This window comes from Microtus oregoni, unplaced genomic scaffold (assembly GCF_018167655.1).
Source record: "Microtus oregoni isolate MIOR12 unplaced genomic scaffold, Mior012 000009F_ref0000495, whole genome shotgun sequence".
NCBI lineage: Eukaryota > Metazoa > Chordata > Mammalia > Rodentia > Cricetidae > Microtus > Microtus oregoni.
The window spans coordinates 503,890-526,632 of NW_024543068.1; the positions used below are offsets into that span (position 1 = coordinate 503,890).

General features: G+C 38.4%; 1 protein-coding gene across 1 annotated transcript in view; it reads left to right on the forward strand.

The window, feature by feature from the left end:
* LOC121452605 (echinoderm microtubule-associated protein-like 5) overlaps positions 1 to 22,743 on the forward strand; it is a 124,875-nt gene that overhangs the window by 90,853 nt on the left and 11,279 nt on the right. Inside the window, exons 30-36 of the mRNA XM_041658841.1 lie at positions 1,771 to 1,849; positions 5,689 to 5,818; positions 7,192 to 7,290; positions 11,690 to 11,710; positions 16,422 to 16,595; positions 17,943 to 18,151; positions 20,087 to 20,244. Coding sequence (XP_041514775.1) covers positions 1,771 to 1,849; positions 5,689 to 5,818; positions 7,192 to 7,290; positions 11,690 to 11,710; positions 16,422 to 16,595; positions 17,943 to 18,151; positions 20,087 to 20,244 — 870 coding nt within the window. The remainder of the gene's footprint in view (positions 1 to 1,770; positions 1,850 to 5,688; positions 5,819 to 7,191; positions 7,291 to 11,689; positions 11,711 to 16,421; positions 16,596 to 17,942; positions 18,152 to 20,086; positions 20,245 to 22,743) is intronic.

Here is a 22,743-nt window from a genome sequence, read left to right on the forward strand (position 1 = left end):
TAGTTTCATTTTAAGCAGTAATATGAATCATGTAAATAATATTTATAAAATTTAAATATGCTTAATTGTTGCATAAGGTTTTTTAGATAAAACTTGCTAACAGGGTTAGAATTAAAGCTATCAGATTCTTACACAATAAAAATTCACAAAAAGTTGACTTGGAAGAAAAGCTAGGTTTTCTGTCATTTTTTGAGCTAGTTCTGGTAGGAATTTTTTTAAATGTTAAATATTATTAATTTACTTCTATTTTTACTTATGAGCATTCAAAAATGTGAAGATTTGAACTTTAAATTTCTATGATAACTTGGAAAGTTACACATACTTGATGAAGATATTTTTTATGATACCCGTCAGTCATGCTCAGTACATACTATTTCATGCTGTATGTGAATATGTACATTTATTTAACACTGTTTTACAGTACTTAGTATGAAATCCAGGCTTTGCTTATGCTAGGCCACTATGCTGCCACCAGGCTAGATTCCCAGCTCTCTGCATGTATTTTATATTATATGTTCAGTATGCGCCAGGGCTGGAGTGATGGCTCAATAGTTAAGAACACTGGATGGTCTTGTAGAGGACTAGGTTCAGTTCCTACCAAACAGGGTGGCTCACAACCATCCTTAATTCCAGTTCCAGGGCATCTGACACCTCTTCTGACCTCTGTGGGTTCCTGCATGTACATGATGCACATACACTCAGACATGCGTGGGCTTGTGCACACACGTGTGCATGCACACACGCACACACACACATATATTTTAAAAGATGCAACATTTCTTTTAGCCTTGCAAATGTGTAACTTGACGATACTTTTGAAGTCTAGTTATATGGCTTTAATAAATTATTAAATGTTTGAAGTTTTTATAAAATTAATGAGTATCATTTTTAATTTAGTTATAAATTGAGTTTAAAATTTAGAAAGGACTTAATGCATGATTTAGATTCTGTGTTCAGATTATAAAATATTTGAATTTTGAGATGGATTGAATGGTTGAGATGGACTAGTAAGTGACTTTTAAAAATTAAGTAAAAGGTTTTACAAAAGTTCTTCCACAATTATATAATTCAGAATATGAATCTATACCCCTGTTGGAATAGGAAACATTTTACTAGATTCTGAGCAGATTAAGAGAGGGCTTGATTCAAAAGCTATTATGTAGGGAAGGGTGATAAATATTCCATAGATCAGAGAAGGAGATTTGGAGACAGTAGTTGTGGTAATGGCTTTTTTTTTAACTTTGCTTTGTGACTATAAAATGACTTCCTTGAATAACTTTTTGGTGTTGATGCCATTAGCCACCATGAGAAACCTCAGGGAGTGTGACAGTAAAGGGCGTGGAGGAGCATGAAGGACAGGCCGCTATAGATGTGAACTCGTGAGTTATGTTACCAGCAGTACAGAAAGTTCATGTGATCCAAATTCACTGTCAGAATGTTTATATATCTGCTATGTGAGCCATAAGGGATGCTTTAGAGCAGCAATCCAGACTTTGATGATAATATACCCATCCAGAAATGTTTGAGTGTGTCAAACTAACATTCTTATCCTATTCTTATGCTACATTATTTTCATTATGAGACACAGACCAAAGATATAAAAAGTAAAAATGAATAAAATTATTATTTCTTTATACATTAGAAATTATCAAGCTACAGAATACAGTCTAGTAAAATGAGAGTAGGCTCCCTTTCTGGAGGGCAGGTTGGGAGACCCAGTGGAAGCCCCAGGTAATTCTGTCTTTCCTCCTTCCCACCCCTCTATTCCAGGCCCCCAGTGAGTAGGGCCCCACCTCAGCCAGAGAAACTTCAGTCAAACAATGTTGGCAAGAAGAAGAGACCCATAGAGGTAAGGAAAACAAATTACCCAATATTCCGAAGCTTCCTTTTTATGGAACCTTTAAGTTTTGCCTTTAGCTTTCATGAAACTTGGTATCTTGAATTATCTTTGCTTGGTTGGTTGTAAAAGTTGTTTGCTTAATTATTATTCAGGTCTGAAATTTGGATTGATACCCTCTGCTGCTCTTAATTTCAGATGAGTCTTTTACTCTTAAATAAATAATATCCCGAGTTGGTCTGTGTCTTGGAGAATGTCTAAATGTAAATTTATATGAATGATTTCCTGGGTGGATAGGGAAGCACAGATACCTTGGTGGTGTCTTATAGTTTGTAAATTGACTTTATAAATTAACTAGAAAATACACTATTTCTGGAACTTTTTACCCCGTGTGATACATTTAATATATAGGGTGCACGGAGAGTGTTTCTCCTCCTATCTTCCATCAAGAAACTTCCTCATAGACAGTTCATAAGGCCAATGTCAGCAGCAAACAAGCACATCGTGCTAGATCCAGCATGGGGAAAGTGCACAGCTGCAGGAATACAGATGACTCTACTCCCTTCCACCATCCATAAGGCAATGAAAAGGAATACTCCTTGTTGTAGGAGCCTCTGCCAGACCTTTACTTATGTATTGTATTTACTTATGTATTGCGTTGGGTTCTCCTGGGTGTCTAATTTGGACATAGAACAAGTAACTGACACGTTCTTTTGAATGTAAGAAATGTACCAATGTTTTGGTTGTGAGCATAGCCTTTAATGGCTGAGCCATGGAAAGATCTCCCATGCTTTTAGATAGGTAGCATCAACATAGTAAAAATGGCAATCCTACCAAAAGCAATCTATAGATTCAATGCAATCCCCATCAAAATCCCAACACAATTCTTCACAGACTTTGAAGAACAATAATCAACTTCATATGGAAAATCAAAAAACCTAGGATAGCCAAAACAATCCTGTACAATAAAGGAACTTCTGGAGGCATCACTATATTTGACATCAAGCTCTATTACAGAGCTACAGTAAGGAAAACAGCTTGGTAATGGCATAAACACAGAGAGGTTGAACAATGGAATCGAATTGAAGACCCGGATATTAATCCACACACCCATGAACACTTGATTTTTGACAAAGAAGCTAAAATTATACAACGGAAAAAAGAAAACATCTTTAACAAATGGTGCTGGCAAAACTGGATGTCAATATGTAGAAGAATAAAAATAGATCCATATCTATCTCCATGCACAAAACTCAAGTCCAAATGGATGAAAGACCTCAATATAAATTTGACCACACTGGAACCTGATAAAAGAGAAAGTGGGAAGTAGTCTTCAATGCATTGGCACAGAAGGCCACTTCCTAAATACAATACCAGTAGCACAGACACTGAGAGCAACAATAAATAAATGGGACCTCCTGAAACTGAGAAGCTTCTGTAAAGCAAAGGACACAGTCAATAAGACAAAAAGGCAGCTTACTTAATGGGAAAAGATCTTCACCAACTCCACATCAGACAAAGGACTGATCTCTAAAATATATAAAGAACTAAAGAAATTAGACATCAACATTCTAAATGACTCAATTAAAAATGGGGTACAGAACTAAACTGAGATTCTCAACAGAAGAATCTCAAACTGCCAAAAAATATTTAAGGAAATATTTGATATCTTTAGCATTGCAAATCAAAACAACTCTGAGATACCTTCTTAGACCTGTCAGAATGGCTAAGATAAAAACACTAATGATAGCTTATGCTGGAGAGGATGCGGAGTAAGGAGAACACTCATCCATTGTTGATGGTAATGCAAACTTGTACAACCACTTTGAAAATCAGTATGGCGGTTTCTCAGAAAATTGGGAATCAACCTACCTCAGCATCCAGCAATACCATTCTTGGGCATATACCCAATCATATGTAGTATGATACTCAGTCATACTACAAAAGCCTTTGTTCATCTATGTTCATAGCAGCATTACTTGTAATAGCCAGAACCTGTAAACAACTTAGATACCCCTCAACCAAAGAATGGATAAAGAAAATGTGGCACATTTACACATTAGAGTACCACTCAGCAGGAAAAACAATGACATCTTGAATTTTGCATGCAAATGGATGGAATTAGAAAACACTATTCTGAGTGAGGTAACCCAGACGCAAAAAGATGAACATGGTATGTACTCACTCATAAGTGAATACTAGGTATAAACAAAGGACATTGAGCCTGTAGTTCATGATCCTAGAGAAGCTAAGTAATAAAGTGAACCCAAAGAAAAACATGTATAGACCCACCTAGAAATTGGAAACAGACAAGATTTCCTGACAAAATTGGAGCATGGGGGTAGGGAGTTAGAAGGGGAAGAGGAAAGGAGAAGGGGAGGGTTGAGGAGAACTTGAGGGAATGGGATAGTTGAGATGGAGGAAGGACAGAGATGAGAGCAAGGAAAGAGATATCTTGATTGAGGGAACCATTATAGGGTTAGCAGAAACCTGGCTCTAGAGAAATTCCCAGGAATCCTCAAGTATAACCCACGTAAGACCCTAAGCAATAAGGGAGAGGGGGCCGAATCTTGACTTGCTCTGTAGTCAGAGTGATCATTATCTTAAATATCAACATAGAACCTTCATCCAAAACTGATGGAAACAGAGGCAGAGACCCACATCGGAGCACTGGACTGAGCTCCCAAAGTCGAGTTGAAGAGTGGAAGGAATGAGAATATGAGCAAAAAGGTCAAGACCATGATGGATTCACCCACTGAAATAGTTTACCTGAGTTAATAGGAGCTCACCAACTCCAGATGGACAAGGAAGGAACAAGCATAGGACCAAACTAGTTCCCCTGAATGTGGTTGACAGTTGCATGGCTGGGGCAGACTGAGGGGCCACTCGCAGTAGCACCCGGATTTATCCCAACTGCATGTACTGACTTTTTGGGATCCTGTTCTCTTTGGATGTATACCTTGCTCAGCCTAGATATAGTAGGGAGGGCCTTGGACCTTCCACAAAGCAATATGCCTTATCCTCTCTGAGGATTAGATGGCATTGGGGTGGGAGTGTGGAGGGAATGGGAGGAGGGGAGGGGGTACAAACTTGGATTGGTATTTTTTTTTAATCTAATAAATTTTTAAAAAGAAATGTATCAATATTTAACACATAAAAACTTAAATATAGTCTATTGGAATGAGATGACCTTATGGTTCCCATCTCCTTTTTATAAGTTTATATTGAAAATATGGAATGTGTGATTCCAATGCTGAAAGCAATATATGTATGTTTGTATATATATGACTGTTGCACCCATGAAGTCACAGCTGCAAAAGACTGGGCCCATCAGTTATCTACCATCAATATGGAATAGACTCAGAGGCCCCTCTCCCTGAGGAGCTGTAGTCAGTGGTTGCTGGAGGAAAGAAATCGTGTTCTTCAGGGGTACAACTCCTGGTAAATTGTCCTTTCCTAAGTGAATAACTGCCACACACACACACACACACACACACACACACACACACACATCAGCAGTCAAAGGTAATGGGACACCAAGAGATGGGAAAGTAAGAGGGGAACTTTTGGAGAAGAAGGGGTTCAATTGGAGGGGGATAAGAGGATAGTGGGGGAAGATAATCAAAGTATATTATGTATCTGTGTATATGTATTTATGTGATGTATATGTAAAATTATGAAAGGCTAAAGAAAATTTAAATGTCAAGTTTGATTTTGAGTTAGCAGTTTATAAAAATCTAAAGCGCATTCTCCTTTTGACAGAAAATGCTAGTATGGTCTGTATCACAGAGCTCTAGAGAACATTTACACAGAAAAAAATGCCATGTGCAATGGTTTTGTCATTGTTATAGGACCTTGTGCTGGAGCTTGCTTTTGGCTATCGAGGCAGAGACTGCAGGAACAATGTGCACTACTTAAATGATGGTGATGATATAATTTATCACACTGCCTCTGTTGGAATTATGCACAATGTTGCGACAGGTAGGAAGTCTTAATTCCCTGTACACAAACTGTCTTTAATTTAAAACTTCTTATCTAGCAGCTTAAAAGTATTTGTTAAAGCTATAAATAGTATTTTTATTTATTTTATTTAAATTTTGGGGGTTTATTTTTGTTTTTGTTTTTTTCAAGACAGGGTCTCACTATGTAGCTTTGATTGGTCTGGAACTTGCTATGTAGACCAGGCTGGCCTCATGCTGTAACTAATAGAGATCTGCATATCTCTGCCCTACGTTGGTTTTGACTGTTTCTCATCAGTTGGGGTTCCATTGTAATGTTCAGAGAAGTGTCTACAAGTTTATATTCCATCAATTTAATTAGCAGCCTATAATTACTTGTTCATTCCTTTCACTACACCTTCTGCTCTGGAAAACAGAAAACACATTTCAACTTGAGAAGTTTTGTTTGCCTATTCTATCTATCTATCTATCTATCTATCTATCTATCTATCTATCATCTATCTATCTATCATCTATCTATCTATCTTATTTATTTATGGAGACAAGTTCTTCTGTTGCTCAGTCTAGTGTAGAATTCACTGTGTATGTAGCCCAGGCTGGCCTCAAATTCAGATCCATAATGATCCATCTGCCTCTGTGGGATTGCAGGTGTGTATTGCCCCACCCAGGGGCTTTGAGGAAGTATAAGTGTAACATAGCTGTGTTAGTGTAATTGTTGAGGTTGTGGAAAACCTGCTGTGCATGGTCCTCTATAATCTACATCCAACCTGCTGTCCTGACTTCATTTCCACACTATTTTACCTCCTATTTTATTTAGTCTTGTTATCTTCTTCATGGAGACTCTAAAAGGTCCCTTCACTGAGAGTACTGTGAGAGGAACCATATTAGCTTTCTGATCAAAAACCACTACTTACAATCTGAATGTGAAATATGAATAAACAGCACCCAGATTAATAAGTGAGAAATTACTTTGCTTTTCCTGTGACTCTACTAAATTTTTTTCTTTACAAAATCAAAGAGGGAAGATGATAGAAAAGTAATCAAAGTCTTCCATAATCTTAGAACCTGCTTACTTTTCCATCTATATTGCTGACTTTCATTACCATCCACGTCATTCAGATGAACCATGTGTATGCACAATTAGCTACATCCCCAGCCTTTTGTTTATCTGTCTCATGGCATTTTGTATCTTCACCTCTATGTGGTTTATCCTTTTCAGGGCTCTATCCTTTTAGATTATCAATTTATTTGTCATCCTTTTGCTAGTAAACACTTACATGGTAAATGCTCAAAATAAATTTTGAATGAACAAATTAATCTATTGTACTAAATAAGTACATTTGGCTCTCGCATTTTAAAGTTTTCAAAGTTAACTTTCAAATTCTTTCTTTATAGGGACTCAGAGTTTTTATCAGGAACATAATGATGACATTCTGTGCCTCACTGTAAATCAGCACCCCAAATTTATCAACATAGTGGCAACTGGCCAAGTAGGTATGTTTCTATATTTCAAAAGAAATAGTCTGAAACATTTACTTTGTTCTAATGATTTCAATACCCTAGGGAAAAAATTGAAGTGTATTGAATTGTGAACTGCTCAGAATACATGTGTGCATATGGAACTGAGCCTGATTACCTTGTTTTCTGTCAGGTAGCTTTCTATTATTTATCTGAATAGCTCAAACTATTGTGTAAATAGTTGACCTTTAGCTTTAGTGGGAATTCCTGGTCTGCCAAGTGGTCAGATTCAAACCTTGGAGGAAGGATATAAAGGAGACCCAAGAAATTAACTAGACCAATGGGGACAAACCCTTGTTTAGCAAAGGTTAGGTTGGATAAGAGAGACTGCAGATCTGTTTCATGTTAGAAAATCCCTTCGCATTTAAAAATGTTTCTTTGGCATTAGCATTGATCAGATTCACCAACAGTTTGAAATGTACCTATGGTTTATTTTAACTTCTGACAAAAAACAAAGGTTCATGGCTCTATGAGTAGAATCGCAGGTCTATTTAAATTGACAGCTAAAAATTACCGTGATACTGCATTGCAAATGTGGCCGGTCAAGTACACTTGTAAACATTATTGAAATTACTGTGTTTTGGGGGTCTCAGTGACCCCAGTTGCTATACTCATTTTATTGGCTTTTTTGTTTTCCCAATTCTGTAAATACTGTTAGTCAGGAATTTGTTCTCCTCTAGATTGTTTGTTACTGTTAGTCAGGAATTTGTTCTCCTCTAGATTGTTTGTTACTGTTAGTCAGGAATTTGTTCTCCTCTAGATTGTTTGTTACTGTTAGTCAGGAATTTGTTCTCCTCTAGATTGTTTGTTACTGTTAGTCAGGAATTTGTTCTCCTCTAGATTGTTTGTTTTTATAGCTGCAGTACATGGAACACTTACATTTTCCCTTCTGTAGAATTTTCTTTTTAAAAAAGGTGGACACCATCACTGGATAGTGGTGGTGTCCACCTTTAATCCCAGCACTTAAGAGACAGAGGCAGGCAGATCTCTGTGAGTTCAAGGCCAGCCTGGTCTACAGAGTGAGTTCCGGGACAGCCAAGGCTATACTAAGAAACCATCTCCTTGAAAAATGAAACCAAACCAAACCAAACAAACAAACAAACAACAAAAAAAGAATTTTTAAAGTAAACATACAAAGTGATAGATTTTGTTTTAGTGTTGTCAAGCATCTTTATCATTACACAGTTTTATTATTTGTTTGTATGTGTGACTGTATGAGTGTCTGAGCACATGGCAGAGAGTGCATGCATGCATCAGTTGTCCTTCTCTGTTACCCTCTGCACCTATTTCTTTGAGGCAGGGTCTCTCTCAGAACCTGGGGCTTGTATTTTCTTGGCTAGGCTGGAAGTCAACAAACTCCAGTAATCCTCTTGTCTCTGCCCTACTTAGAACTCGGGTTACAGTTATGTGTGGGACACCAGCTTGTTAGATGGATAGATTATGGACCAGATCTGGTGATAAACCTGTGATCCTAGCATTTGGAAATTAGTGGCAGGAGGATTGAGCTCCCATAGCTTTATAGCTAATAAACTAATGCAGCTTCTCCCTAGAAAGCTTACTTATAAAGTGGTCCTTCACACGGAACAGAAGCCAATTTCTTTGTGTTCCTTTCTCATTGGCCTTTGTTCTTGGGTACATAGAAAATCTAATCTGTAACTTTACCTTCCAACTTTGGGAGCAGTTGTTATTTTTTTTTTCCACTGACTTTCTCCTGGTGATTTTTGTTTAGAAGATCACTTTGTACATCTCCTAGCCCATGCTTTTTCAGTCACAGTTCAGCTGGCCTTGGTGAGCTCCCAATAGATCAGCTCCACTGTCTCAGTGGGTGGGTGCTCCCCTCGTGGTCCCGACTTCTTTGCTCATGGTCTCCCTCCTTCTGCTCCTCATTGGGACCTTGGGAGCTCAGTCCAGTGCTCCAGTGTGGGTCTCTGTCTCTGTCTCCATCCATCACCAGATGAAGGTTCTATGATGATATGCAAGATATTCGTCAGTATTGCTATAGGATAGGGTCATTTCAGGTTCCCCAACCTCAGCTGCCCAAGGAATCTCCTAGCTACATTCTATAGGAGTGGGGTATGCTTTCCAGGAGAAGCCTTCTCTCTACTGGACTATGTCTTGAGCCTTGAAATCCTTGAATTCTTTACCAAATAGTTCTGAACCTACTTTTAGGCTTGCCTGAGTCTCTTCTCGGAGTCTGTTCATCCAGTAGCACATTGTACACCCAGCATGTGTATTCATAAAGGAAGTTTAGGAGGTGGTTAGCTTTCACTGGATTTGGGGATTCCATTTTGGGATACTTCTTAGCCAGTTTTGGCTACTAGAACGAATACTTGGATGAGGTGCTTTTAAAACAAGCAAGCAAGCAACACATTTCTCACCACTTTTGAAATTGGAAGCTAAAGGTGCGAGCATGATTGGGTTGTAGGTAAAGGCCATCTCCCTATATTACAGATGACCTTGTTATATCTATATTGTCTTCCTTATTTATCTATCATCTTTTCTTATGTTGATCTTCATTGTGAGACTCCACTCACATGACAATTCCTCTAATTCCTCCCAAAGATCCCACCCTTTAACACTATAGTTGAAATTAGCATGATAGTTTCATAGGAGTTTTGGAGGAACACAAACATTTCATCCCATAGCAGCCTCACATAAGTGCTTCCACGATCCCTTGTGGTGTGTGATGAACCTGTCTGCTGAGGAGAGACAGCAGTGTTCTGTATCCCCAAACTCCAGTGAGTTCCAGATGTATACCAGTCCTTCCAGGCCATCAGAGGAATGTACCTAAATTAGTTTAATCATTTAGGCTATAATGTTCCAGCTTTTATGTATAATACATTGTCTTATCTCAGACTATCCAATGACAAATGATCTCTAAGACAAACACCCCCATTCTATCAGCTTTTCTTCATGTGACAAAGTATCGAGTCTTTTTACCAATTGGTTATTATTAGATTATGTTCAGAACTAAAAATGGCAAAATACTTTATTCACTCTTTCCTCATATTCCTTATAAAGATATCCTAATAAAGATACATGTATTCCTATGTTATCACTTTTTCCTTGAAGTCATTATTTCACATAGTTGGATGTAAGACTTGATTGATGTATGAAACCGTCATGTCTCTTCAGGGGGTATATAACTCTCTGCTACTCTCTTTGTTGATACACACCGTTACTCTTTAAAACTTTGCTCATAGACCTTACACCATAAATATGAACATAAGCTTTCACAGTTTTCTTTTATGTATATTGTTTCTAAAATTCTTTCCTGAAGGAGTCATAACATTTTTCCTCCTTCAAAGGTCTCTACAATAAACCAGGCACCATTCCATCAAAGCTCACTCTGGGGAACCAATCTTGGGATTACTTACAGAGCATAGGTGTGGATATAGGAGACTTCATTCAGCAGGGATGATGGCTTTCCCATAGCTGCATAGATAGAGTCCCATCCCCTAGTCTCACCAAGCCTAGATATTGTAGCTCCTCCATGAGGAGCTAATTCTATATGCAGTTAGGGTTCAGTTGTAACTGGAGATTCCTCTCCTGCCCACCAGTTCCAAATAACCACTCAGGCTAATATTAATTATAAACTGTTTGGTCCATTAGCTCAGGTTTATTATTAACTAATTCTTACAACTTAAATTAACCCATTTCTACTAGTTTATATTTTACCACGAGGTTTGTGGCTTGTTACCTCACATCTTCTTCTCTGGCAACTGCTGGCATCTCCCTGACTCTGTCTTCTTTTTCCGAGTATCTTTGCTTGGATTTCCCACTTGGTTTTATTCTGCACTCAGCTGTACACGATGGGTGGTGTGGAGTGACTGGTCTCATGGTCTTCCCTCATGGTCCCTCTATGAGGGAATGCAAACAGTCATCACGCACAGCTGCGGTGGTGTTTTGCAAGTGGACACAGCTAAATACCCCAAGATGGCAGTTGTTTGGCTCAGATGGTAGTCCAGTATAACACATGTGGAAAGTCTTTAGTTATAATGAAGAACCCCTTTTGCTTGTTGGGTTATTTAATAACCTTTGTTGCCACATTCCTCAGATATAACTCTTTCCTTCAGGCACAGATACATCAAAGCACACATTTTATAAACCCAAAAAGGTTCATATCAGTATTACTTTATAAATTATTATGATTAGAACTTTATGTATATCATTAAATATGCCCAAAGAAAGACTGAATGATCATTTGTAGATAGTGAAAGCAAGTACCTTTTCTCAGTCTACTCAATTTGATGTAACAACCTAATTTTGTATAGGATATTTTGTCATTTAAATAACAAAATGATAATTATGTTTCACAAATTTACTATTATTATATTATTTATGGATAACTTTTTTAACTGATTCTGTATTGTAGGTGATTCAGCAGACATGTCAGGTAAGGAAACTTGAATACTTTCTGTTTTAGTTATATTTTATAGTAGTAATTGCTAAAGTACAAGTAATAATGTGCATACAAATATCATATTCCCCCCCTAAAAGCCCAAACATCTTACTGCTCCACATACGGCTTATAGAGTAGTCATGACAAATAACATCATTTTTTTATCTTCAAAAATAATAGTATTTTTAAACAATGGTTTCAGGGCTGGAAAGATAGCTGAGTCAGTAAGATGCCTGTCTCACAGCATGAGTACTTGAGTTTAAGAACCCACGTGAAAATACCAGTTATGGGGGCGTGCACACTGGAATCTCAGCAGCAGGATGGTCCCCGGGGCTTGCTCATCAGACAACGTAACCTAATGGGCAAGCTCCAGTCTCAGAAATAGTACTCAGGATAGTATCTGCAGAAGAGTGAAGCCACAGCCTGACCTCTGGCCTCCACACACAGGTGTATACCTGCCTGTCTAAACACACAATCACACATGCATATATACTCATAAGTGTTTTGACCTCTCAAGTGTGCCTGGGCTATCCTGAAGATTTTCTTACATCACATTATGTGGTTATCACACAAATTCTTCATGTAGTCAATAATTTGCTAACATCATAGAGCTAATAGAAAATCTATTAATTTATGAACTATTTTTGTTGTTAAACACATTACATCAAAAATCATTTAAATGTTTAAAAATAATTTTTATGACTAATTGGACTATGGTTTTATGTACTTAAGATAACATTTTAATTAATATAATTTTTATATGTCAATTGTTTTGATATTATAATAACTAGGCTTTTCAGCTATATTCTCACTTGTGTAACACAATAAGCATTAGCAATTTAGTACGAAAATATTCCCCAAAGACTTCTGTTTTCTGCCCCTCATTAGAATACAGTATGATTTGTGCTTGGACTAGTCCACTATTAATCTGTTAAGCACAGCAAGCCAGGCCCTTGCTCCTTGGCTACACTGTAGAGTAGTAATTGTCACCATTGGGCCACGTCTATCACAGCACTTGATTTTATAGCATGTGAGCTGAAGATAGTTTTGTTTTCTTTCCTTATTTAAACTAATTTGAATACTTGAGAAAAATCAGAAAACTCATAATAGAAATTACAGGGAATTCAAACTTCTGTATAATAATAAATCTTACTGAGCTGCATGTCATCTGCAGTAGCTTTGGTCGATCTCGGCAGAGTGGAGTAGCTACAACAGACTGCACCTGACATTCAGCACTGTGCACAAGTTAGAGTTCCACAATGGTGAATTTACAGATTATGAGCGCCACATAGAAGCCTATTGCATAGCATATTACTTTGTTTTGATTTTGTTTGTTTGTTTGTTTGCTTGCTTGTTGCTGTTGTTTTGAAATAGAGTCTTTCTCAGCTGGCCTGGAACTTAATGTATACTGGTATGGCCTTAAACCTATACAAATTCTCTAACCTCTGCCTCCTGAATGCTGGAATTACAAACATACATCAACAAGCCTGAATTACTATGTCTGTATGTCTGTCTTGTGTGTGTGCGCATGCGTGTGTGTGTGTGTGTGTGTGTGTGTGTGTGTCTTGTTTTGAAAAAGATTCAACAAATGCTACTAGAAAACTGGATATCCACATGTCGAAATTAAAGTGGATCTGTGTGTCTTGTGTGTCTTGTCCTGTACAAAAATCAATTAAAACTGGGTTGATGATCTTGATGTGAGACCTGAAACTCTTCGATTGTTAAAGGGGACTGGAGAGAAGGCTCAAAGGCTAAGAGCACACATTGCTCTTGCAGAGGACCTGCCTTCAGTTCTCAGCACCCACGTTATGCCGCTCACAACTGCCTTTAACTAACCAGACAACCTTATATCACACACACACACACACACACACACACACACTGTGCACTTAAAAATGATACAAATAAATCTTATATTATAAAACTATCCCCGTTTTCATTTATTAGAAGCTGAAATGTTTCATTCATTAAAAACACTGTTAGAGGAAATTATAGGGAAACACTTCAAGATCTGGGCAGAGACATGGGGAAAAGACACCAGTAGCTCAGAATGCCAAAATTTATTACTTATTTATTATTAATTATAAATTAATTATTATTAACAATTATAATAATATAACAGTAGAATACTATGATTAATAATGGTTATTATTTATAAATTAATTGTTATTAATTTATTATTTGTTTATGCCAAAAAATTACTAATTAAATTGCAGTTAAATACTGTTACAGATGTAAGTTTAGAGTAGTCCAAATGTGTAGTGTCCCACAACAACAGAGTACAGTTTTTACATCCCTGCTATCAGCTTCTTACATCTTCTTTGTCTATAAAGTCTTTAGAAGTGCAGGTCCTGAGGATGTGACTCAGTGGTACATACAGTGCTTGCCTAGCACCCAAAAGGCCCAGAACTTGATCCCAGCATCACCATGCACATGTTTGGTAATTCAATTGACAGTGACTTGCTATTTGAATTTTAGACAGATAGAATGCTTTATAATTTGCAGTATATTTAGTGATAATTTACTAAGAGTTTATTGTCTAACTGGGTGGTGGTAGCACATGCCTTTAACCTCAGCACTCGGGAGCAGAGGCAGACAGATCTCTGTGAGTTTGAGGCCAGCCTGTTCTACAGAATGAGTTTCAGGACTGGCTCCATAGCTACTGAGAAACCTTGTCTCGAGAAGAAAAAAAATATGTTGTCTATCCCATTGTATTCTGACAAATATAGTCTATGAATATCTCAGAGGAACCTTTTGTAAACAGGCATTCTAATGTTTAATGTTTACCATTTCCAGAAAACTACACCATAGAAATAGCAGTTATTGCACTTATTTATTTATATATTTACTTATTTATTGGATTTTTTGAGACAGGGTTCCCTGTGTAACTTCCCTGGATGTCCTGCAACTTTCTCTGTAGACCAGGCTGGCCTCCAACTCACAGAGATCTGCTTGTCTCTGCCCCCTAAGTGCTGGGATTAAAGGCATGTCCCACCACCACCTAGCCATATTTATGCTTTTGATTTAAGTCATTTTATATTATATTCCTTACCAATTTGTAGAGTAAGTTCACTTTTAAATTTAAAAATTACCTTTATTTGTTTGTTTATTTGGATGTGTGCTCTGCATGCATGCAGAGGTCAGATGACATCCTGTGGGAGTCAGTGCTCCTGGGATCAAACTCAGGTCCTTGGGCTTGGTGGCAGGCCTTCTTCCTGCTGAGCCATCTAATCTTGCAGGCTTGCTCACTGGCTTGTACTTTGACTTTTAATGAATGAGGGATTCAGTTCAATACTCAAATTTGTTTTTCTTCTTTCCCTCTTTTTCTTAAGAGCGGATGTATCCCAGGCTAGCCTTAAGCTCCTTCTATCTATGAGGATGACTTTGGATTTCTCATTCTCTTGTCCCCACCTTCTGAGACCTACAAATATAGGTGTATGCCAGACATGTTATTTATGTTGTTCTGGAGATCAAAATTCATGCTTTATACATACTAGAAAGCACTATGCTAACTGACATATATTCCAGTCCCCAACATTTTCAAATATAAGTAATCTATTTTATTATTGGTAAAACTTTTATATATCCTTGTAATTTTAAAGTTTTACAGCTGGATAAATCTGAACAATCCTTCATTTTACTTTAACATATTTTAACTGTTTTATTTGACGTTTTCTTAGATTTATCATTCATGCATTATAAATAGCAAATATTGTAAAATGTCCACATTTATTGAAATTTGTTTTCTAAAGGCCAGAATTTCCTCCTATGTAAAATAATTCCAGGCAGGTTATCTCCCTTTAATGTTTTTATGTCTTTCAGTTTATAATTAGAAGAAAATGCACTTTATTATTTTGAGTGTTTTAGTAAGAATGCTTATATTCCAAGACTGAATTCGCTGCTGAATTAACTTCAATTTTAGGTTATAATTTGAAAAGAAGATAACACAAAAATATGATAGTTTAGACAATAAAGAGAAGCAGGTTGAGATGTAGTTCAGTGATAATCATTTGTTCACTAAGCATGGAGCTCTTGGTTCATTTCCCTGGAGGAGCAGAAAGAGGTGCAAAAGAATTTATATAGGAAAGGATAAATATTGTTTTTATTTTTCCAGTGAAGTAGTGTTTTTAAAAAGTCTCACAGTATGTGTAACCTTTCCCAGATTCCCATCTATATAGTTTATTTTCCGTGGGATTTGTCCAGCTGTTTTGCCATTAGCTGCCTGTCAGCTGCGTGTGCTTTGCATTTGCTTTCAGAGGATATCAGTATTGAATGTTTACTTGCATGTAGCATATGTACTGTGTTAAATGTTACAGTTTCAATATAACTTCTATGAAGATTTTTTCCACTCTAGAGCTTTGCCATGTATGAAGCTTGTGGTCCTCTCACTGACTGCTGCCTTCTGTTCTCATTCATACACACCTTGTTTGATGAGCTGTTTAGTATTATTCTGATTTTTTTTTTGCCTAAATGCTATTTTCTTGAAAGTACAACTTACCATATATGCTGAAGGATTCTGTATTTTTTACCTTTATTTCCTTTCCCCTCCTTTTTATTTCCTTTTTAAAATTTAGTTTCAGTTCTGAGCTATTATAAACTACATTCCTCTTATATGCATAGTTCCATGTTTCCTAGGTATGCTTATTCTGGCTTCTGAGTGGTGTCTTGACAATGGTTGTAACACCTGGATTTTGTCTTTGTTCAGCCACAGCCCCATCTGTGCACATCTGGGATGCAGTGAACAAGCAGACATTGTCTATACTAAGATGCTCCCATTCAAAGGGTGTGTGCTCCGTCAGCTTCAGTGCTACTGGGAAGCTGCTGCTGTCTGTGGGGCTGGACCCAGAGCACACCATTACCATTTGGAGATGGCAGGAAGGTAGGATTCTTTTCGTTTGTGTGATTAAAAAACCAAAACAAAGCAACAAATACACAAACAAAAACAAGCCAACAAAAGCTCACACGAATACTAGGACTGTATAAATGTTCTCTTTTAGCGTTTGCCTTAAGTTGGGAATTGAAGCCATTTTTCGTTATGGTCCTAACAAACATATAGCATACAGTTGGTAGCACTGTATGTGTGCCCTTAAGAAACCCCAGTGAGGACATAAGCTCACAAAACATGAAATAATGAAACCAGGTAGTATTAAAAATGATTTGCAATGATTTCCTTTCAGTAGAAACTGTGTTTTTGCTAATGATTTGATTAGTTCTGAGATATTTTAGTAAAAAATGAAAATTGTAAGGCATCGGGCACTTGCTTTTAATCCCAGCACTCAGGAGGATGACGCAAGAGGATTGCTGTGAATTTGAAACCCTTCTAGGGTTACATATTAAATTCAAGAGTGTATTGAGATCTGACCCAGAGCCTGGCACATGCTACACAGGTAATCTCCCACTGAACCACATCTCTTACCCATGAAACATACACATATACAACACATACCTACACACATATGAACACGATGCACACATGCAAAAGCATGCAGACACAACACACATACATGACACACACCTACACACAGATGCACACCATAGATAACACACACATAACACACACATGCTCCCCCCACACATATATAACATACACTCATATACACACACACATATAAACACACGTACATATACCCACACATGCATGCATATACATGCATACACTCATACACGTGCCTATATTCACACACATACATACACACATAAACATTCATATACCTATACACATACCCCCCTCCCCACAGCACATACTACATAGGTGACTTGACTTTGAACCACATCCATTACTCAAGAAAAGATGTACACATATACGCATTCTGTTCCGAGACAGGGTCTCTCTTTGCAGCCCTGCTGGCTTGGAATTCACTGCGTTTACCTCCTGAGAGTCCTGGGATTGAGACTGTAAGACCAATAGAATGAATTCCCCATTAAATTTATATGAGGAATTAATGTAACTACATAGAAAAAGGTATGATCTTTAAAATGGCCCCTAAATTGTCACAAAGAGCCCATAAACATGTGTTACTTGTAAAGATTTGTGTACCAGTGATTATAGGTCATATGATTGTTAAGTAGTAGAGCAAGTATCAGGGCCTTCTTGCAAGCATTTGTGTTTGGGTTATTTTTTTTTTTGTTGTTCTTAGCTATGCGATTTGAGGAAACTGTTCAGTCCTGGCAATTAGCCCCGTTCTTATACTAACCTGTGAAATTTTTGTTGTGTCTTCTGTATCAGGGGCCAGAATTGCCAGCAGAGCTGGGCACAACCAACGTATTTTTGTAGCAGAATTTCGACCAGATTCAGATACCCAGTTTGTCTCTGTGGGTATAAAGCACGTGAAATTCTGGACCCTGGCAGGAAGGGCTCTTCTCAGCAAAAAGGGGCTTCTGAGCACACTGGAGGATGCCCGGATGCAGACGATGCTTGCTGTTGCATTTGGTGCAGTATGTCTGTTAAAATGCTGTGTGATGGTGTGTCTTGACTTGAAGTGTTTTTGCCGTATATTCATAAGCGCCATTACTATTGACTAGTCAGTGCAAATCCTGGTCAAGGATATGTCATCTTTAAAAAATCTAGTCCTTTTAGACATTAAGGGGTGAGTGACATTGAACATAAGAAAGTGAATGAGATAGTTACTGTCAAACGTGTGCACCCTCAGAACATTACCATCCTCCAAGCTTCATTGGTCATATACTTGTCACGCTCCACAGGCTGCGATCGCAGACATCCTCGTGCTTCCTTGTGCACCTTCCGTGTGTTATAGTAAAAGAAAAGGAAACCAGGAAAGCCATGTTCAGTGTCTTCAGGGCGCTGGGGCTTAGAGTTTCCTTCGCTTTCTGTCACCAGAGCCTCTGTCCATCTTGTAGCTGGAAATACTCGGGGCCAGTGTCTGAGCCAGGGAGCAGGGAGCTGAGGCCCGCAGTTGAGTGTTCAAGACTCTATTGCTGTCTCTCATTCCATCCGCCTGGGTCTGTAGTAGTTTATAACCACTTCTTCTCCTTTAATACCCTGCCCTGGCTAGGCTTTTCAAATTCTCTTCAAATTCTACAGAAAATGAAGTAGATTTTTTTAATTAATTAATTTATTTTCTTTTTTTCTTTTTTATTTTTTTTAATTTTTTTTATTGAGAGAAGGAAAAAAAAAGTTTCCGCCCCCTCCCAGCCTCCCATTTCCCTCCCCCTCCTCCCACCCTTCTCCCCCTCCTCCCACTCCTCTCCCCCTCCCTCTCCAGTCCAAAGAGCAGTCAGGGTTCCCTGCCCTGTGGAAAGTCCAAGGTCCTCCCCCCTCCGTCCATATCTAGGAAGGTGAACATCCAAACTGGCTAGGCTCCCACAAAGCCAGAACATGAAGTAGGATCAAAACCCTGTGCCATTGTCCTTGGCTTCTCATCAGCCCTCATTGTTCGCCATGTTCAGAGAGTCCGGTTTTATCCCATGCTTTTTCAGTCACAGTCCTGCTGGCCTTGGTGAGCTCCCAGTAGATTTTTTTAAAATGTGAAATATACATTTTAAGAAAGTTACAAGTTTAGAACAGTTGAACACACCTAAATATTTTTTAAAAAATGACTAACAATATTAAATAAATGAAAAGTTTTGTTAATTTTAATATAAGAGTATCCATTTGTTTCTAGAAGGAAACCCCTATTGGAATGATCCTGGCACTGGATCTGTCCGTGTCTGTAGATGAACTTTCTTTATTCATAGTTACTTTGTAGTCAAGTGCCCATTCTTGGTAAAATAAATAAATAAAAAGTAAGTAATAAACTTAACAGCTATTACAAGAGAAAAATAAAAAATAGCTTTTTAATGTGTGAAGCAGTAGTGTGACCAGGATATTTTCTCACAAGATAGCTTTATGTTCAGTTTAATAATTTTTCAGATGTCACACGATGAGTGGACAGAGAAAAGGAGAGAGGAATGCTGGTGTTCATAGCTGAAGTGTGCTCTAACTGCAGAGAGGCACCAAGTAGCGACTTTCCTACATCTGTGGGAGTTAGTGAGGTCTTCGCTTTGATAATAGATTTATTTTCTGTGACAGAATTTTTTAGCAAACTCATTATTTTTCACTCCCTATTCCTAACCACCCATTGTTTTCACTCTCAGTGTTTAGTGACCTTTGGATTAGCTCTTGGACGGCTGGAGGGCCCTGACTCAAAGAACAGTGTCAGCTGGAGTTATAGTATTTTAGGAAAGGAAAGGCCCTATGGGAACTAGGCGTCACTCAGCCCCCTCTCCTGGGTCCAGTGTTGCCCCTCCACTTTGCATGTGCTTTGTCAAAGCAGGTGAACTAGCATTCTGCTCACGTAGAGGATGACATCTGTTCGACCTCTCTTTGAACTTTTGATGAGTTTGTCTCCCCCCTTCCCCACTCCTTTTCAGAATAACTTGACGTTTACAGGTACCATCAGTGGTGATGTCTGTGTGTGGAAAGATCACATATTGTGCAGAGTGGTGGCCAGAGCGCACAATGGGCCTGTGTTTGCCATGTATACCACCCTGCGAGACGGGCTGATCGTGACTGGCGGCAAGGAAAGGCCGTGAGTCCTCTTCATACCCTTACTGACTGTGCGTGCATTTGTGATCTACCCAAGGCCTAAGTTGGGTGTTCTGGCCTCCTCTAGGCTGCACAGATTAATTGTTCATTTACTTCTCCTTTGTTGCTAGTTATGTGTGATTTTTGGGTTCTCTTAATTCTTGTCTTAAATAATGTTTTGGTTTTTTTTAAAAAATTGTAGTTTTCACTTATTTTTTAATTAATTTTGTGCATGGGGGTGGAGGGAAGTTTGTGCCCAGGACATGTAGAAATCAGAGGACAGCATGTGGAAATGGGTTCTTTCCTTCTACCTTGTGCATTCCAGGGGTCAAACTCAGGTCAATTGCTTGGAGTCTCATTACCCAGTGTGCAATCTTGCCAGCCAACTTTTGGGCATCTTAGATAAACTTGAACTGCAGCCAGAGTGATACTTGTCTGAGATGGCCAAAGGCAGCTGTGCTTCTGATTAAGATGTCCCTAGTCCTTGTGTGCCTGCGTCAGTATTGCTGACAGGACATGAAGGGAAACCTTTACTCTAGAAGCCAAGTTATGTCTTCATGCCCTATTGCCTCCCTCCCTGCGAGGTTCAGAGTCACGGTAGTGAAAGAGGAGACAGAGAATGCTAAAGACAGTTTCTGAACTCATTCTTACACGACCTCAGTCATAAGCGTGAACAGAGACCTCTGTCTGCATTACTTTCAAATATCCAAACAGTAACCAGATACTTAAAATTGATTTCTGGGCTGAGGTGAGGGCTCAGTGAGTAAAAGTGCTTACTCTATATGCCTGATCTCCTGAGGACCAACCCAGTACCCACAGAAAAGCCGGAGAAGCCAGACCAAGGAGCACAAGCACTTGTAATCCTGGCACTTTCCCAGGGGGAGAAGCCCATCCAGCTTGTTTGGATAAACTTCAGAGAAAGCCTATCTAAAACATGGTGGAAAGGCAAGGACTGACACCTGGTGGTGGAAATGTATAGAAGTCTGTGACCACATACATCCATGCACAGGAACACAAACACACACCAAAAAGTAAATAATAAATAAGTAAGGGTCTGGAGATCTGCCTCAGCAGTTATTAGCATGTACAGCTCTTGCAGAGGACCTGAGTTCAACACAGCACTCATGCTGGGCAGCTCAGAACTACCTGTAACTCAGCTTCACAGGATCCAGGGCCCGCTTCTGGACTCTGAGGGCACCTACACTCATACATGCACAGACCCCCCCACACACAGATATGTATGCACATAATTTAAAAAATTATAATAAATCTAAAAATCAAATTAAAGCTGGGTATGACACATATCTTTAATCCCAGCACAGTGAAAACAGTGGCAGGCATATCTCTCTGAGTTCATTGAGGCCAACTTCTCTACATGGATAGTTGCCTCAGGGAGGCAATGAGACTGCCTCAAACCACTTGCTCCCTACCCCTTCCCTCACCCCCCCAAAAAAACAGATAAAATCCATATGCCACCAGTGTAGTCCTCTGGAAATTAAAAATGGACACACAGTAACTACGAAGTTCAGTTCTTTTGCTACAGATTGGCACACAGTTACCTACTGAGCACATATGGTCTGCTGTTTCTTTAATGGGAAGGTGTGTTTTCTCCTAATGCAAAATGAAGGAATTATTTTTCAGTTTTTTTCAAGAGAAAATCCCATAAATGGCTTTATTTTATCCTTTGTATATTACTCCAAATACTTGTATTTCCCAAACCATCTGACTTTGCACACCTTTACTAATAGCCTGCTATAACAGGATATTTTAATAATTGTAGGATATTTAATAAATGTGCTGCCCTTTTGGCCTTTAAAAGTAAATTCTATGGCACAACATCTATAATGCTCTTTCTTGTTTTGCATTTCAGTTATCTTTCTAATGTTAGAAATTGCTTTGTGAACTAGGTGTGTGGCACACGCCTTAAATCCCAGCACTCCGGAGACAGAGGCAGGTGGATCTCTGTGAGGCCAGCCTGGTCTACAGAGTGAGTTCCAGGACAACTAGGGCTGTTACACAGAGAAACCCTGTCTCAATCCCCCCCCCTCAAAAAAAAAATCTTGTGGGGCTGGTGTGATGGCTCAGCAGGTTAAGACATTTGCCATACATGCCTGGGGATGAGTTTAGTTCTCAGGTAAAGGTGGAAAGGGAGAACAGATTCCAAAGTTGTTCTCTGACCTGCAGATGCACACCATGGTATGTGTGTACATACACAATCTTTGAAAACAAAACAATCCTTTTTCCTCATTTTCTTTTTTTTTCTCTCTTTTTTTTCTCATTTTCTTAATGGAGAACTATTATGAGAAATTTATTGTAATATAAAGTAGACTAAATAAAATTATGCTTGTGTCAGAAGAAAATATTTCACAAAATTAAGTTTACCAAACTGGAAGCACACTGATAAATAAATAAATATTATATATAAATGAATATTGTATATTTATTTATTATTATTGTATGTATCCTTGACTGATAATTTAGAATACTAGAAGTTACAAATAGG